Genomic DNA, 17,247 nt, shown 5'->3' with positions numbered 1-17,247 from the left:
GGATCCAACCCCTCATTGGGCTCTCTGCTCGGCAGGGAGACTGCTTCCTCCTCTCTCTCTCTCTGCCTGCCTCTCTGCCTACTTGTGATCTCTGTCTGTCAGATAAATAAATAAAATCTTAAAAAAAAAGGTACGTATATACACATATATGTATGCTAAAGAGAACCCAAACTATAATGTGTAACAAAATCACTAATATCAAGTGTCCGAGTAAGCTTCATGCCTTCCTAGCTCCCTCACTGCCCATAGTCAGTCAAAGGTGTTTTATAAAAGATAGTATTGGTTTTTATTGGAGCCTAAGGAGTTCTTCAAACTCATTTCCTTTCCTTTCCTTTGAAGTCTGTTCTTTTTTTCTTATACATGGATCCTCCTACTCTGCTGTTTTTGTTTGTTTGTTTTTAAGTAATTGACCTAATTGGATTGTCTGAATGGCTTTGGTTTGGGTTGTCTCTTTCTCTCAAATTTTCTTTTTTTTTTTTTTAAGATTTTTATTTATTTATTTGACAGACAGAGATCACAAGTAGGCAGAGAGGCAGCCAGAGAGAGAGAGAGAGAGAGAGAGGAGGAAGCAGGCTCCCTGCTGAGCAGAGAGCCTGATGCGGGGCTCGATCCCAGGACCCTGAGATCATGACCTGAGCCGAAGGCAGAGGCTTTAACCCACTGAGCCACTCAGGTGCCCCTCTCTCAAATTTTCTAGCTCAGTTCCACAAAGGGACTGCAAAATGGAAAGCACGTCCTCCAAATGTAGCCCAGAGTCTGTCAGCCGACACAGGTCCATGCTCTATGTTCTAAGTACAGGACTCCCTGAGAGTGAACTGACTTAACAGGACTGGTTTCAGGTAAATGCAATAGTTGGTTAACTAAAAATAATGTCAAAGCTAGACATGGATGATCAACTTCCAAATAATACAAATATAATGGCATATATGGTCTTAAAAAGCCAACTGGATTTAATTTTATGGGAAGGAGAAAGCATTTTATTTATTTTTTAACTGAATTTTTCATTTTACTTAACTTCAATTTTTATTCCATAGAGTGAACATACAGTGTTACGCTAGTTTCAGGTGTACAACAGAGCGATTCGGCAATTCCACAGATTACGCAGTGCTCATTATAAGTGCACTCTTGATTCCCTTCACCTATTTCACCCATCCCCCACCCACTTCCCCTCTGGTAACCATCTGCTTGTTCTCTATAGCTAAGAGTCTGTTATGTGGTTTGTCTCTTTGTTCCTGTTCCTTTCTTTTCTTTTCTTCTTCTTCTGCTTCTCTTTTACAGAGAAAGAGAGAGAAAGAGCAAGTGAGCAGGGCTGGGGAAATGGAAGGGCAGAGGGAAAGGGAGAGAAAGAATCTTAAGTAGGCTTCATGCTCAGTACTGAGCCAACTCGGGGTTTGATCTCAAAACCCTGAGATCATGACCTGAGCTGGAATCAAGAGTAGATGCTTCACTGACTGAGCCATCTAGGCACCCCACTTTGTTTCTTTTTTTTTTTTTCTTTCTCACCATAGCACATGTCCTCCAAAGTGCTCACTTTGTTTCTTACATTACACATATGAGTGAAAGCTTATGGAATTTTTCTTTCTCTGACTTATTTTGCTCAGCATGACACCCTTTAGATCCATCCATGTTGTGGAAAATGGCAAGATTTCATTCTTTATTATGGCTGAGTAATATTCCATTATATATACCACATCATCTCTATCCTTTCATCTATGGATGAATACTTGGGTTTCTTCCATATCTTGGCTATTGTAAATCTTTTTATTGTAAATAAAAAGAGGGGTGCATTTATCTTTTCAAATTAGCGTTATCATTTTCTTTGGGTGACTACCCAGTGGTGGAATTACTGGCTCACAGAGTAATACTATTTTCAATTTTTTGAGGAAACTTCATACTATTTTCCACAATGGCTGCACTACTTTGTGTTCCCACCAAAAGTGGTGGGGTTTCTTTAAGAAAAAAGCATTTTAGGGGTGCATGCCTGGCTTGGTCAAAGGAGCATGTGACTCTTGATATCAGAATTGGGGGTTTGAGCTCCAAGGTTGGTGTAGAGACTATTTAAAATCTTAAAAAAAAAAGCATTTAAAAATTTTACGGTTCTTCCCTACCAAATACATTGAGTAGTTGCAGAATGTATAGAAGATTATATTAAGAGGCAATGTATACCCATTCATGGTAATATCTTGCTGTATGATTTGAGCTTAATCTTTTTAAAAGAAAAACAACTCATATCTTAAAAAATATACCCAAGACTCTTATCACAGTGGCCGAAATGTCGATATTCTTTAAGGTACTGGAAATTCCTTTGAAAATAAATTAAGAAGGGTAAGTAAACCACTCTCACCAATTATCTGAATCTTTGGCTCAAATCAGCATATGCCTAGCCAGGCATCCAAAATATCCTACGGAAGTGGTGGGAGATTCTGATGGGAAAAGGGAGTAGAGAGGCCTAATGTTGCCTAGAAGAGCACTTGTATGTGGTGCCATCAGGAGGCATCCATATGTTGAGGGTTTTCAGAACTGTTACTAACAGAGAAGAGGATATTTCAGATAACAGGACATCAGAAATAAGCTTTTCTATTTTTTCTTTCCTTTTTTTTTTTAAAGACTATTTTTCAGTAATCTCTATACCCAACACGGGGCTCGAACTCACAACCCTGAAATCAAGAGTTGCATGCTCCACTGATCAGCCAGCCAGGTGCCCCAAGCTTTTCTGTTTTTGTTTGTTGGTTTGTCTGTTTTGTTTTGTTTTGTTTTTTAAAGCAAATTTGCTTGGAAAAGCCCAGAAGGTATAATCCTCAATCTTAAAGTTGAAAGAGATCTTAATAGCCCTGAGGCAGTGGGGTTCCATATGTGGAAACCCTGACTGGATCCTCTTACTTTAAAAAATTCAGCCTAAAGTAGAAATAAAGGGTATCATTTCTCAGGCCTCACCAAAGATTTAATAAATATGGCTCAAGGATTGGGTCCAGAAATCTGCATATTTTTTACCTTAACTTTGAAAAACTTGAACATGTATATACAAAGGTAGAGAGGCAAGTATATAATGCACCCCTCATGTACCCATCACCCATATTTAACCATGTTCAACTCATAGCCACTCCAGTTTCATTTTTACGCACAATCACCCCCTCCCCACTACCCTGAACTACTTTGAAGTAAATCCAAGCATCAAATCATTTCATCAGTACATACACTTCAGTATGTGTCTCTAAGGTTAAGAACTTAAAAAAATGAACCACAATACAATTATGATAGCTAACAAGTTAAAAATAATTGCTATAAAAAGAAAGATATCCAGTCAGTTTTCAAAATTCCCACCTTACTTCATAATTCTTAAATAAACTTTTCTTTAAACGGATCAGAATAAAATAAGCTCCGTAAAATTTCAATTGATTGATATTTCTCTTAAGTCTCTTCTACTACATAGGTTTCCTTCTTGTTTTTTTTTCCCCCAATGTTTTTATAATTTATTTCTTGAGGAAATGGGCTGTTTGTTAAGTAACATTTTCCACACTCCAGATTTTGCTGATCGAATCTCCTTGCTATCATTTAATCTATCCCATTGCTTCCGTATTTAATCCAATTGGTAGTTACACTAGGGGTTAGATTAGATTAGGTTTTGATTTCCTAGCAAGTGTATTTTTAGGTGACGTGTCCTTTCACCAGGAGGCACATGACTCCTACTTGTCACTCTTCCTGGTGTCAGTTGCTACTAGTGACCACTGCACACATCCATTAATTCATTAGAAGTAGCACACTAGCAATATTGGGTCATTCCTTTTCTCGTGTATTATCTATAGCGTTTTAATAAGGTGAAATTTCTCTTTGATTACTTCAGAAGAGATAGGACAAATGCTTGAAAGGACTTATGGTTTAAGAGCCCTAGGCGAGTGCAACAGGCACTCTGGTTGAGGAATCACAGTCAAGCCACTGTCTCTCTAACACATGGACTACTCTACAATAACTTCATCTGTCTAGTGCCACGGATGGAGAATTCATCACTGTGTAAGGCTATTCTCACCATCTGTGGAGGTCTACATTCTGAGAAGCTCTTCTCATATTAGGTTCCCAATTCCCTCAGTTTCTTCCACCTAGGCTTAATCTGGAAGCATGAATTCAACCCAACTTCTCCATGGCAACCCTTCATTATCAAGAACTAGTTATTGTCTTGTCTCCAGACTAAACATTCATGTTGTCCTCCTGGAAACTGTGTGTGAATGTGCATGTCTTAAATCATTTTAAAAGCCTGAGTGTTCTTCTGTTTATCTCTTCCTCGCAAATGTGTCATGCAGAAAATTCTTTAATTTTTCGGTTGTTTGAATGACAGATAAGAGCATATCTCCATGCACACATTTCTTTTTCCCTTATTATTTTACAGATAACATTGAGAAATGTCTGAGAAAGGATCAATCTATTTTAAGCATGAAAAACAGTATTTAGAACTGAATTTGAGTCATTTTATGCATTACTACCTGAATTTCTCTAATCCCTCTGGTGGTAAAAATGAATTTGCATTGAGTGTAACACAAACATTTCCTTTAATACAGTCTTTGCTATACTAACACATGGATAATCTCTTGGTAAAAAAATATTCCTATGGTCATTTCCCAGTGAGAACACAAGAGATTTTCCCATTGAGAGGGAGAATTGAAGAGAAGGAGACAGGGAGGGTAGGAAGGGGGGGAAAGGGAGAGAGGGGGAGAGATGGAGAGGGACAAAGGGAGAGTGGGAGGGAGAAGAGAGAGAGCGAGCAAGCAAGCTGGACTTGCAGATCTCATTATCCTGCCATATATCTGTACACACACACACACACACACACACACACACACACACACACACACACACATATACTGCTGCTTTGGCAGCTCTGGTTTGGGCAAATGAAGCCTTAAATTCCCTTAGCACAAAGACTCTATCTAATCAGAGATCCTTGAAGTCAACCATATATTTTGCTAATGCAGGAGTACAGATTGCCTCTTGCACTGCCTCTTGGTTCTCTGGCTTGAATCAAAGACTTCATGTAAATATCTCCTCTATCTCTTCCATTATGCCATTCCTGTTTTTATAGATCTTCTTTCCTTGAGAGATAGTATCCATTCTTATGACTTTAAACACGACATATGTGCCCACGGTTCTGACTTTTACATATATCTAAATGTATATTTAATTTATAAGTAAAAGATCTATCTAATATCTTTTGGTTGGTGCAAGGTCAAAGTATATGAGTCTATCCCTACTTAGCAACATAGAATATCTCTGTCTGGCCAGAGATCATGGCAGGTCCTCTTTTCTTTCTTTCTTTCTTTCTTTCTTTCTTTAATCAAAAGGTTGTTGTGAGAAACAGCATTAATAGAGGTCACTTAGTCTGTTTCCTGGCAATAAAAATTCTGCCTATCCTCCAATAGGCAATGAAATAATTGTGCTTTTGAAAGACAATATCTTGGCTTCAGATAGGTTGGTCTTGATGAATTGCATTATGATGTTATGCCAACTTTCAGTACTGACAGGCTTCCAGCCATGTGAATCTAACACTTTATCTACACAGGGTGTTGTTCATTACATCACTCTTCCCTTTTAACAAACACCAACCAGGAGATATTTCTTATTCTTTGTATTTTAGAAAAGTAAGTTTTTATCGAACAACTGGTTGTTTTTTATCTTATCGACACTGATTTTGAATTAGGTCATTTCTTCCTCATTGCTTTGACAACTTGGAAGCTCAAAATCAAATTTATGTTCATGAATGGCATCTAATCTGATCAAATCATAGAGATTTCCTGTGTTAATATCATCATAAACATAATTATTTCCTTGCTAATTTTCCACTTTACTCTGACTCTCTAATTTGTACGTTCTATTCCTTTGTTTAAGTTTCTAAGTTGCCTCAACTATTTTATAAAATGATAAATACATAGATATACACAGGATCTAGAGTACTTGCAACAATGCATTGTAGTTACTTTCTTATGTGTGCTGCTTGTGCTAGGCTGTGGTCATGGGGAGACCCAGGACTTTATTTTACATTCCCAGTGTCTAGCATAGAATTTGAATCATATTCATTAGCATGAGTATCTGTTGAACTCGATTAACTCAGTGCCAGGCTGATGGAAGTCATTTGAACTACAGCTCATTTAACCTTTAACAGGGTCTGGCCTCTAGAGAGCGCTCCAGACCTCTCTAACTAACACTCCCCTTCCTCCAAATGCCTTAAGAAGTATAGTTACAAATGGTCAAATTACAGGGCAGTTTCTTACGATTGATCCTGACCTCCTCTCACTCTCATCCATTTTTTAGGAATCTGGTCCCTTCGCTCCCTCAAAATGACAACGGGCAGTTCTCACACTCTGACTGTAGGAAAGTGATGTTGCTGTGTTCACAGGATTGTTTGGTTCCCCTAGCTGTCATCAGTGGGAAAGGCAGAGAGATGGACTGACTGAATGGAACACTGGGTTGCTATGGCAACCTTCCTACTCCAAACCTTCCTACCCTTTGCCAGTGTAGGTGCTGAAATTCTCCATGTGAAATAAGCTCTTCCCCATTTCTGTATGTTGGGAGCACGAACACACACAGAGCTCTGGATCCTGGGTGTGTGCCAACAACTCAGAATGTGAAATTAGCTGGGAGGAAAAAGAGTCCGTCTTCTCTCTACATTTATGGACTCTCATTTTCCTTACTTAGTACTTTCTAAAATTTTCAAGGGATAATTTTAAGAAAAAAGTTGATGGCAATCAGGGAATCAGCACATTTTACCAAATAGCACTGTTAATCCTGAATGGCTAGAACCTCACTCTCCCTTCAGCTTTATAAGTTTACTAAACTTTCTGAGTGAATATTTTGCTACCTATGGAATTTTCCTTTCAAGGAGTTTTTATGACCTTTTACGAATTGTTACAAATTTGCATAGAACATCTAGAATGTTTCTTTTAAGAATCTGAGAATACAGACTTCACGATTTACCACAAGTGAGATAAGACAACACGATAGGAAGAAGGAAATACGAGTGCACAGACTAGCAAGTCGAGAGACTCTCCCTGGTGCACCAACAGTAAAACTTTTTAAACGATGACTGGCCTCGTCCAGATTTCCAGCAGGACATTTTTTGTTTGAAACATTGGAAGGTTATTATGCACACGTGTGTAAAAGGGGTCAGAGGAAAGTGTGGCTCAGAGTTAAAACTAGCTCCCTTCCCTGCAGGGCTCATTACTGAGTCCCCAGGTAGTACAGGAACAGAGCAAGCCTTTGGGCAGAAAACAGTAGTGAATTTTTTTTTCTTGTAAGCTGACAGAGAGGAAACACAGTTCTTGTGAAAATTTAGAATCTAGGCAGTAAATAGTACTTGGATGAAGGCTACTTTTCTAAGAATTTAGGTGACAAAATTTCCCTTTTACTCTCTTTTATTGAGGAGCAAATATATGAACTAAGCTTCTCTGTCTTTGAGAGTACTCTCCCCCTGTCTATCCTGAGCTCCTTTTTGACAGACTTAATAGACATTTTCCTGGATGGCCTTATATGATATCCATCCAAGCCCCCCCCCCCCCAACACACACCACTCTGATTACCCAAGTTCTTATCCTGAGAGACCTCTCTCCCCCTGACACCCACACCCCAAAACACATATCCCAACTCCGTCCACATCCAGAAGCAGGAAAAGCAGGGACGATACCTCATGTGTGACTTCACATCCAGCAACTCCAGGGCAGTAACCCGTGGCTCCCCAGCCAGGTTTTGCAAGATCTTCAGCCTGGGCCCACAGTGTTTGTAAAATTCGGTACAGATATTCAGCAGGGACTCCCGAGGCCTTCGGAACTCCTCCCGAGCAATGCGTTCATCCAGTTCCTCTCTGGGAAGGCCTTGCCCTTCCTCCAGTAAGTGAAGATTTTCCCTGGGGAATTACAAAAATTTAACTGGGGGTCTGAAAAAGCGCATGTGTGGTGACTGTGAGAAAAGAACATCACACTGACAGAAAATGTATGATTCTTTATGTTACGTGTCGTGTGCATTCATGAGGAGAACCTTGTCTACAGGTTAAAGGAAATGTGACACCCTAGAAGAGACTGCCATCGCAAATAGCCATGGCTTTACAAGAGCCACTTCCTGAGGATTTACCCAGAAACAATATGACATGCATTAATTAAATGAAATCTTATGGAACCATAACCCAGCTCAGAAGACAATCATTGCAAGACGTCAGAATTCGTACGAAATCAGGGCTTGTCTCTCTGTACCTGATAAAGTGCAGTTTGGCGCCTTGTTCCTGGTACCTGGGAATCAGAAGAACAATCTGCATAACGATGAGGCAAGCACAGGGGTCCTGTGGCGGGGCTTCCTGGGGACTGTTTCTTGTGAGAAGCCCTTGAAGCTACACATACTGCTAAGCTCACCAACGCACATGGACTAATCCTAAAACATAAAATCTTCGTCTTTCATTTGGCCACCACACATGCTGCCATTATAGCTGCTGTGAAAGCCGTCCCACTGGTATAACATGTGTAGAAATACGTATTATAAAAACACATACAAAGTCATGGAATGCAGCCAAATGAGGGGACTTTTGAAAAGCTTTGAAAGCGACATGAATCCAAGTTACAGTTTTAATACCATGTGCTCTGTTTCTGGGGATCAGAGGAAGAAATATGGCAGACTTCGTTTCAGTTCTGGAAACTTACCGCTTGAGGACAGATTAATAACAGGACTTTAGAAACTTTTTTTTCCTGTGTACCTTTCATCTGATAGTTGAATTTAGCCCCTGAATATCACTTACAATGTATTTGTTTTTTCTTGATATCTGAGAAATTGAGGCATGAGCTAACCATCACATCAGCTAACTTACAGTTGGGTCTGATATTTGCTTTATTTGTAATATAAATGATGAGTAGGGGATTAACTTTACATAAAGGACGATACATTCTTAAAACTGTGCTTCAGAGACAATGGAAAATTGCAAAGTTTCTCCTTAAGATTTCCCTACTAATTAATAACTCCATCCTGGGAAAAGAGAACTTTTTCTCTGATTTGGGGTTTGCCATCTCTTAAACCTTCCTTGGAGGAAGAAGCTAATTAAATATTTGTGTGTGTGTGTGTGTGTTAGGGTATTTAGTGGTTAACACAGACAGGATGAAGCTGTGTAAGTATTACTAGTATAGCCAGTAGTCTGAGTTACAGCAAAACGGGGGGAGGAGATTAAGTCAAGGACCATGAGAGCATCATTTGAGGACCCAAGTTAAAATTTGGATGAAATGCCTGTGGAAAATCTGCCCAGATGAAAGAAAGTTGACCCCGTGTAACTGCCATGGGAATGAGAAACCACCCCCTGATTATTATTGTTTCATTGCCTTTTTCTTGGAGGCAAATGAAACAGCACTAGACTAGATCAAAGACCACCCAGGCAGCAGAAAACATCTTGCGTGTCCATGCAAATAAACCGACACTGTGCGGATTTACAAAGGTGGCTTGGATTTCTCTCTGATGGTGTTAAAAGAAGCCTTGTAACTTTAAACTCTCATCTTCCTTTCTTTTCCTTGGAGGGTTTTGCACTCAATATTGACTATTTTCAGGATTCCTTACATTCCCAACAGCTGAGATTCGGGTTGTATAACATAGAGAGACCACAGGAGAATAAGGCCAGTGACTTACCTAGTGTTCACCCCAGACGACATGGTGTGATTGGCTGTGGTGGTTCCCTTATGACCTTGGTCACACCTGCTCATCTGCGGGGCTGTCATGGGCCTGTGACGGGGACAGGAAACGCCACAACAAAAGAAAAATAGAAGTGGAGACATTTACAAAGTCCTCAAGTGACGGAAACTCACATAAATTTTAAATTACTCACAGAGTCTTAAAAAGAGACTGTTGTAAAAAAAAAAAGAGAGAGAGAGAGAGAGAGAGAGAGAGAGACTGTTGAGTTAGGCTTTTCTGTCACACTCTTGCTGTTTCTGTTCTGAGAGGCACTTTAAAGGGGACATGAATTCCGGGGGGTCTATTAGCATACCATGATTTAAGTTCTTCTGCTTCTTAGTTCTGAGGTATAAACTATGACACTTCAAACCAGACATTTATGAACTCAGGCTTCTAAGTCTTTTTGATTCAGTGAGAGTTAAGAGCTCCTTTTTCAACTTGACAGATTACTAGGAAGTTAACTGTTCTGGACTGTAAGTGAAAGGTAAAGATGTACATAACATTTTGGCCACCTAGATTGTAATCAACCACCTTATTTTTCTGAAAAACTATCAAAGAATGAAAGAACCCTTCTAGGCAAAATTATACTTAAGACTACCCAGAGAAATGAGTAAATTAGTATCTATTCTAAGTCAGTAATTTAGATGCTCAGAAATAGATTTGAATCATCTCACAGGTTTTATATTTGTAGGGTTTACTTTAAATCCTAGGTAATCTTTGTCTCTCTGTTGACCTCTGAGAGCAATGGAAGGGATGACGCAGCTTTCCAAAGCAAGTCTTGTATGAACTCTTTCAGGCTTGCTTTTATGATGCTCATTTTCTGTATGCTGGGTGTGGCTGGAAAGTAAGCTTTTAATAATCACATTAGACCTTCTCTTCCTGTGCCATTGTTGTGGAAGAACTTAAAGATGGCTCCGGGACCCTACACTCCCCCTGCTATCACCCCTGTGATTACGAACTCTTACACTGCCGAAGGGCAACTATCTGGGTAGGTCTAATCCTACTGCACCAGCCCTTAAAAAAGCAGTTTTCTCTTGCTAGGAACAAAGAGATTTGAAGCATGAGAAGGACTCAGGGCGCCATTGTTGGCTGGAAGACAGAAGGGGCCATGTGGGAAGAAAGGCTGGTACTCTTTAAGGTAGAGAGTGGCCGTGGCTGACAGGAAGGAGGCGGAACCTCAGACCTAAAGCTACATGATGGTGGGTTCACTAAAAACCTAAATGGCCTTGGAAGTGGATTGTTTTCCCCAGGGCCTTCAGATAAGATCCCAGCTTGACTATCATCTTAATTTCAGCCTTGTGAGACCCTGAGGGAGAAACCAGCTGAGCCTGCCCAGTTCTGGCCTATAGAAATACAAGATAATAAATGTTTGGTTTTATGCTTCTGAATTTGTGCTAATGCATTATATAACAACAGAAAACTAACATTAACACAGTAGTAATATGCTTATTTGTGTGTAACTATCAATGTTTGTTCATGAGTAAAGGAATTAGGAGAACAGAAGTGAAATGGGGCTCTTCTTATCTTCATGTAAAAATGGCAAAGCCAACCTTATTGTTGGCTGACCAATGAGGTTAGTTCTCCCTTCTGTCAAGAGAATGTTAAATACACTGGAATATTAGAGCCACAGAATTTTAAATGTCAGTGCTCCATCCATTCCACTCTTGGTGGAATTTGGGGTAAGTCAATGTTGGATAAGTTACTTGACCTATCCTGATAAAAAGAATAGATAGGAGGGAAGCACTGAGATTGCGTGATGTGAGGAGAAATAACAAAGGCAGCCCTTGGGAAGAATTGACTGGTCTTCTCTATTCTAACTGCATGAAGATGCTAGTGATATAACCAGAGAGGCCCAGAAGGAAGAGTAAAAGTGGCATTTCTCCTTAGGAGCTTCTTCCTTCTAGGACTTTCAGGAAATCCACGTCAAAGCATTAGGAGTGGGTCCCATTGGAAGAGGTGATCTGCCATGGCTCCCTGTTCTACTACTACTTCCCATCCCCTCAGCCAGGTGCATATGGGCTCTTCAACACCAGCAGTCTGCCAAAGGCCTTTGGGCGACACTCTTGCTTGCCTCGGTTGGCAATATAGCCCATCATTAGAAACTAAACATACATTGACTTAATGAATTATAATCTCCTTCCCTCTCTCACTTGCTGGTACATGCTAGAGAAGTCCTTCCTGGGTGGAGGGATTTCAGCTAGTTCTCATTAATAGGGCAAGATGAGGCAGGAGACGGTGGTGCCTTTTGGTGGGAGTAAATCACAGACAGAATTTAGGGTAAGAATATGGCCAAATGGGATGGAGGAGTAGAGACACCACCCGAGGAAGAAGTCATCCCCACCTCTGCTCCGGGGAATAATATCTCCTAGCTCATTTTGGATGGGAACAGAGAAGGCAAGCCAAATATCTGCGTAGCTTCCTGCCTCCTCCTCTTCTCACTCCTCTCACTCTGTCTGCCCATCATCCCTTCTGTTTCCATCTGGCCTCTCAGCACATTCTGCTTCTGCACCCAAGACCCATGTGACAGGGCTAACTTCTTGGTACTTTGTTTTGGGCTGAACTCTCGTGTCAATGTACCTTTCTATGCCCAAATCCCTCAGGCCCTTCCCAGCAACCACAGAGCTTTGCCCCACAGAGGATCTGTGAATTCTAGCATTAGAATAAAATTCTGTTGTTTACTTTTGTTATGTAGTTTCTGAAACTACAGTAAAAAAAAAACAAACACAACTCTTTACAAACAGTAAAATAATAAAAGGCAGCTTAGTTGGAATTACAGATATTTCATGTCTCATAAAATAATATAAAAGCTAATAAAATATGGATCACATTTTCACATTCACTACATTAGCCCTTTTACAAAATGATTCATTCACCACTGGGTTAAATCCGCCACAGACAGTTTTAGGTGCATGCAGATGTGTTCTTGGTATTATTATTATTATTCATTATTCAGAGTACTTAGCATTATTTATCCAAACAGCTTAGGGAATGTTTGCAGCTTTAAGCCACAAAGGGCTGAGCTTGGGCAGGTGCATGTCAATAAAGACAGGGTTTTAGGGATTTTTAGTTGCCACGTTTTTTCTTCCTCTTTCTGGCAGCTACATACCATGTGAGGCTCTGACTATTTCTGTGACGGGATTACCTGGTGAGGACCTCTACACTGTACAAAAGGGCCTGCAAAGATGTCGCCAGAGCAGCTGTGGCCGCGATCTCCTCTCGGGCAGCAGGCACCGTCTCCACTTGCGATGTCTGTCTCTTTAGCTTCTGTAGGTAACAGGGGACTAGAGCTTCCAAGACCATCAGCATCTGAAGACTTTAATCAACAAAAAGCCAGTCACTTGGGTTGGCTGGGTTATACTTGGGAGCAATAAACAGCCTGATTCTGAGGCCCCTTCCCACCCCACCCAAGTCAAGAGTTAGTAAAGCTGCTGGGAAGATTGACCGACACCAATTAATTAATTGATGCACTAATTAATCGAGCACCCAGTAAAAGCTGAGGCAGTTCTGCTTGCCTTTTGGGAGAATAGGTGGGGAGGGGAAAAGTAGCGAAAGGACAGCTGGTGGAGGGACCATGGAATGATTGGCGGAGCTATGGCTCCGTCTAGAGAAGCCAGCATCATGACGATCAATACGGCCGCCACTCAGGGATTTGCTAAGAGTGATTTTTCAGCTGAAACAAAATGTAGACAAGATTAAACCCTTCTCTGGGAGGCTGGCTTCTTAAAGGTTAAGCAGTTTTCGAGAAAAGAGTCTGTGGAAACAGCGTCTGTGATGCAGGTTGGAAAATGGCTGCTTACTGGAGTGAATAATGAAAAATCTCAACGACATCTTAGTAAGAGATACATGTTCAATGTGAGTACATTGAAACACTGAAGGTAAAAGTAAGAACAAACACCAGCCAGACTTATTATAAAGCTATAATAATTAAGACAGCATAGTATTGGTGCAAGTGATGAGGGATAGAAGCAGAAAGATGTTCACCTTTAGCCTGGAAGGCTGACCTATAGCCTGCATAGGTCCCATAGGTATCAAACACATGCTGGTTGCTACATTCTTAAAGGGTCTCATGACTGCCTATGTGTCTCAGCCATAGTTAATGCCGAACTGAATGAGAAGTACCAGAGAAATCTTGCAAAAGTAGTTTTATGAAAAGTTCAAAGAAGGCATTTATGATCTAACACTCCCTACCTGTCGTCCTCCCCCTTGAGCACGAAGCATATAACCACCAGCGTCGTAGAGCAAAAAGTACAGCTCTTTCTGCCCATAGGGCCTGTCCCCTTGCTACTTAAATAAACTCACTAAGTTGCACCTTACAACATCTCAAGAATTCTTTCTTGAAAAAAAAAAAAAAAAAGAATTCTTTCCAGGCTGTTGTTCTCTATGACCTCACAACATAAGGAGAGACAGACAGACATGTGGAACAAAATAAGGAATCTGAAACAAATCCACAGATACTTGATTTATAACAAGAATGACACTGTAATGCAATGGGAAATGCTAACCTTTCCATAAATGGTACTTTGTCTATTGCTTACTAGTATCTATATGGGAAAAAGAAATCTTGACTCTTACTTTACACCATACCAAAAATTGAGGGTAAAAACAACAAAGCTTTTGGCAGGTACTTTAAGGGGATATATTCATAAGCTTGGGTTAGCCAAGATTTCTTAAGGGGACACAGAAAGCACTAAACAGTAAGGTAAATAGTTATACATTAGACTACATTAAAATGAGGACTTCTATACATTAAAAGATAATGTTAGGAGAGTAAAATTGTAAGTCACAGAGTAAGAGATGTTATTTGAAATGCATATAACCAGCGGTGTGCTGGAGTGGACATTTAGCAGGTCAAGACAGTCTACGTATGCAACTGTTTCCAACCCCATGTCCAACGATGTCAGGCTGGCATCTCATACTCAGCCATTTCTAGATATTAGCAAATTAGCAATGCTATGTATCAGCAATGTTATGTATCTCCCCCAGAGAGCTGGTTATTAAATGTTTACCAGCACCCCAGTCCATATAGGCTCAAAGTACTTACATCAGACTCTTTGGACAAATTCTACATATCAAATAAAATAAATACTGATAAACTCATTTAAAAATGGGTGGAAGACTTCAATAGGCACTTTGCAAAAGTAGCTATCCCAATTCCATTAAACATCTGGAGAGCTTCCAAACCTTTCAGTTTGGAAGAGAGAAATGAAAACTAAAACACATAATGAGATATCACTATCACCCAAAAAAATAGCTAAAATAAAGCCTGAGTATCAAATGCTGATGAGGCAGCCGAGTACTGGGACACGCACACGCCACTGGTGGGAATGGAGATTGACACAGCCACTGTGGAAAATGAGTAGTATCTACTAAAGCAAAACACACAGATATTCCACGATCTAGCACAGCCTTTTCACCTACAGAAATACAGACACATGAGCTCATAAAGACGCATACAAAAACATTCACTGCAGCAGTATTTGTCATGGTCTCAAATTGGATGTAACACAATTGTCTGTCCACGAGAAATCAATTGTGGCATAGACATTAAATATTGAAGAACAAACTAGTAATGCACAATGATGTGGGTGAAGCTCATAAAATAATACTGAATAACAAAAGCAGGACATTAAAAAGTACCTACTATATTATTTCACTTGAATGGAGTTCAGAAATAGACAAAGATGATTTGTGATGTAGGATAGTGGCTCCTCTGATTTTTCCATTTGAGTGGTAGTTGTATAGATGGGTTAACTTTATGAACATTGGTACAACTATAAAGTTATTATTTTTCAAAATGTTTTTTGTATAAATGTTGTATTTAAGTAGAATACATTTACTTTAAAAATTTAAGTACAATAGGGAGTTGGTGTTACCAATGCTGAAGTGTTATAAGAATTGTACTTGTTCCTTGAGAGACATCCCAGGGGACAGCTGCTTGAGATACCTTGATTCTACGCAGAAATTCAGGAACCCCTCTGACAGAACAGAATAGGGAACTAGGGAGGATAATTCTTTCTTTAATTTTAATTTAACTTAACAATATTGGACTTTGGCCTTTAGCTCACAATGACAAGAGAATTTGATGGCGAACTTGAATTCCTTTTGATTTCAGCGTGTTTGGATTTTAACTTGAGAGAGGATTTCATGTCTCACCAGAAATTTGATAATGGAAAAATTTTTTAGTTAAATCTAGGGGTCTTCTATGTCATTGGCATTTTGACATTAGAGAAGATTTCTTCTGCATTTTACTACTGCAGTGTCTTGATATCACTTCCTCTCATGGCAGTTCCTCTGAGACACCCTACTAACAATGTACGGACACACTTGGAATAGAAAATAGGATAGGGAGTGTTTTTATACCCACAGATAGAGTGGGCTTGGAGTTAACTTGACACAGGGTTTCAATCCCTTGTCACGCCATTTATGGAGCTGTGATATTATAGGAGCAGCCCAAGGAAAGAAGGAGAAGGACCATCATTATAGACTGCAGGTTTGCTCCCTTGAGGGCCATAGCCACATTTCTGGTCCACCACAGGCATGATATTTAATCCCCACTGATTAACACCAAAAAAGCCGGGAATCTTGGGGGTTGGGGGTGGGTGAATATTTCTTACTCATTTTTCATGCACAGAGCATTCAATTAATCTGAGTCCTGGTCCCTTTTTGCCTCTTTACTCATTTTGTTCTAGTGGGGGGAGAAAGACTAATCTGAGAGACAAACTGACAAAGATACACCAGCAAAATCAACTCTGCAATTTTCCTTCTTCTCGCAAGAGCTGGCAACAGGGTAGGATTTCTTTCCTTCACACTGAATTTTCAAGGCGGTCCTATTTCAAGCTTGATCCTTGTACGAAAAATATGATAGCATGTAACCTGCGATTTTGTTTATGAGCTAGACATTACAAGAAAAGATCAAAGTAGATTGAGAAGTCGAGAGGGAGAGATTGCCTAATATTGATATAATTGAGGATTATGTCATTAAGAGAGTTGATTAAGCCAAACTCAGGGAGCATTTAAAGGAATGTAGCTCTATTATTTTTAAGGATCTGTAAGTACATAACAGGGGGCTATCCCGATTCATCTGGATTACTGTCTCTGCCTCTAAAAGGTCTCTTTGACAGCAAGATGAGACTGATTTCCATTTCGCATATTAGGACATAAATCAGACCAAAGCCAACATCCTGTAACAGGGATGACACCTGCCATGTGACTCCTTTGTGTTCCTTACACTTGGCAAAGTGACAGGCAAGATTTATATTCTTGCTCTTTGTGTGAAAGGAGTTCTTATTGCTCCATGAAAAGCATTTTCTTCAGTAATTTAATGGTTTGCCCTGGAGTTTTGTTTGCTATTAATTTGTATCACAGGACAGGGCAGTATTTCCTAAACAAGACTAAGTATCTTAGCTGCTGCACAAATTCCAAATTTTAGGTATTTTACATTAATGAAGATTTACTGTATTTTTCCAGAACCTGCTATGGTAAGTTTCCTAGATGTCGTTACTGAAAACATCCTTGCCAGAATATTACAAGATGATATCAGCAAATGTAACCTTTGTGTTTGCTCACTTC

General features: G+C 39.9%; 1 protein-coding gene across 4 annotated transcripts in view; it reads right to left on the bottom strand.

The window, feature by feature from the left end:
- UNC80 (unc-80 homolog, NALCN channel complex subunit) overlaps positions 1 to 17,247 on the bottom strand; it is a 227,977-nt gene that overhangs the window by 31,856 nt on the left and 178,874 nt on the right. For all 4 annotated transcript variants that reach the window (XM_046019112.1, XM_046019110.1, XM_046019111.1 and 1 more), the window contains 4 exons: positions 12,821 to 12,991; positions 9,637 to 9,729; positions 8,229 to 8,264; positions 7,667 to 7,885 (listed from right to left, as the gene is read on the bottom strand). In XM_046019112.1, coding sequence (XP_045875068.1) covers positions 7,667 to 7,885; positions 8,229 to 8,264; positions 9,637 to 9,729; positions 12,821 to 12,991 — 519 coding nt within the window. The remainder of the gene's footprint in view (positions 1 to 7,666; positions 7,886 to 8,228; positions 8,265 to 9,636; positions 9,730 to 12,820; positions 12,992 to 17,247) is intronic.

Source organism: Meles meles, chromosome 9 (assembly GCF_922984935.1).
Source record: "Meles meles chromosome 9, mMelMel3.1 paternal haplotype, whole genome shotgun sequence".
NCBI classification, from domain to species: domain Eukaryota; kingdom Metazoa; phylum Chordata; class Mammalia; order Carnivora; family Mustelidae; genus Meles; species Meles meles.
The sequence above is the reverse complement of the archived record's forward strand: the minus strand, read 5'-3'. Positions and strand labels throughout refer to the sequence as shown.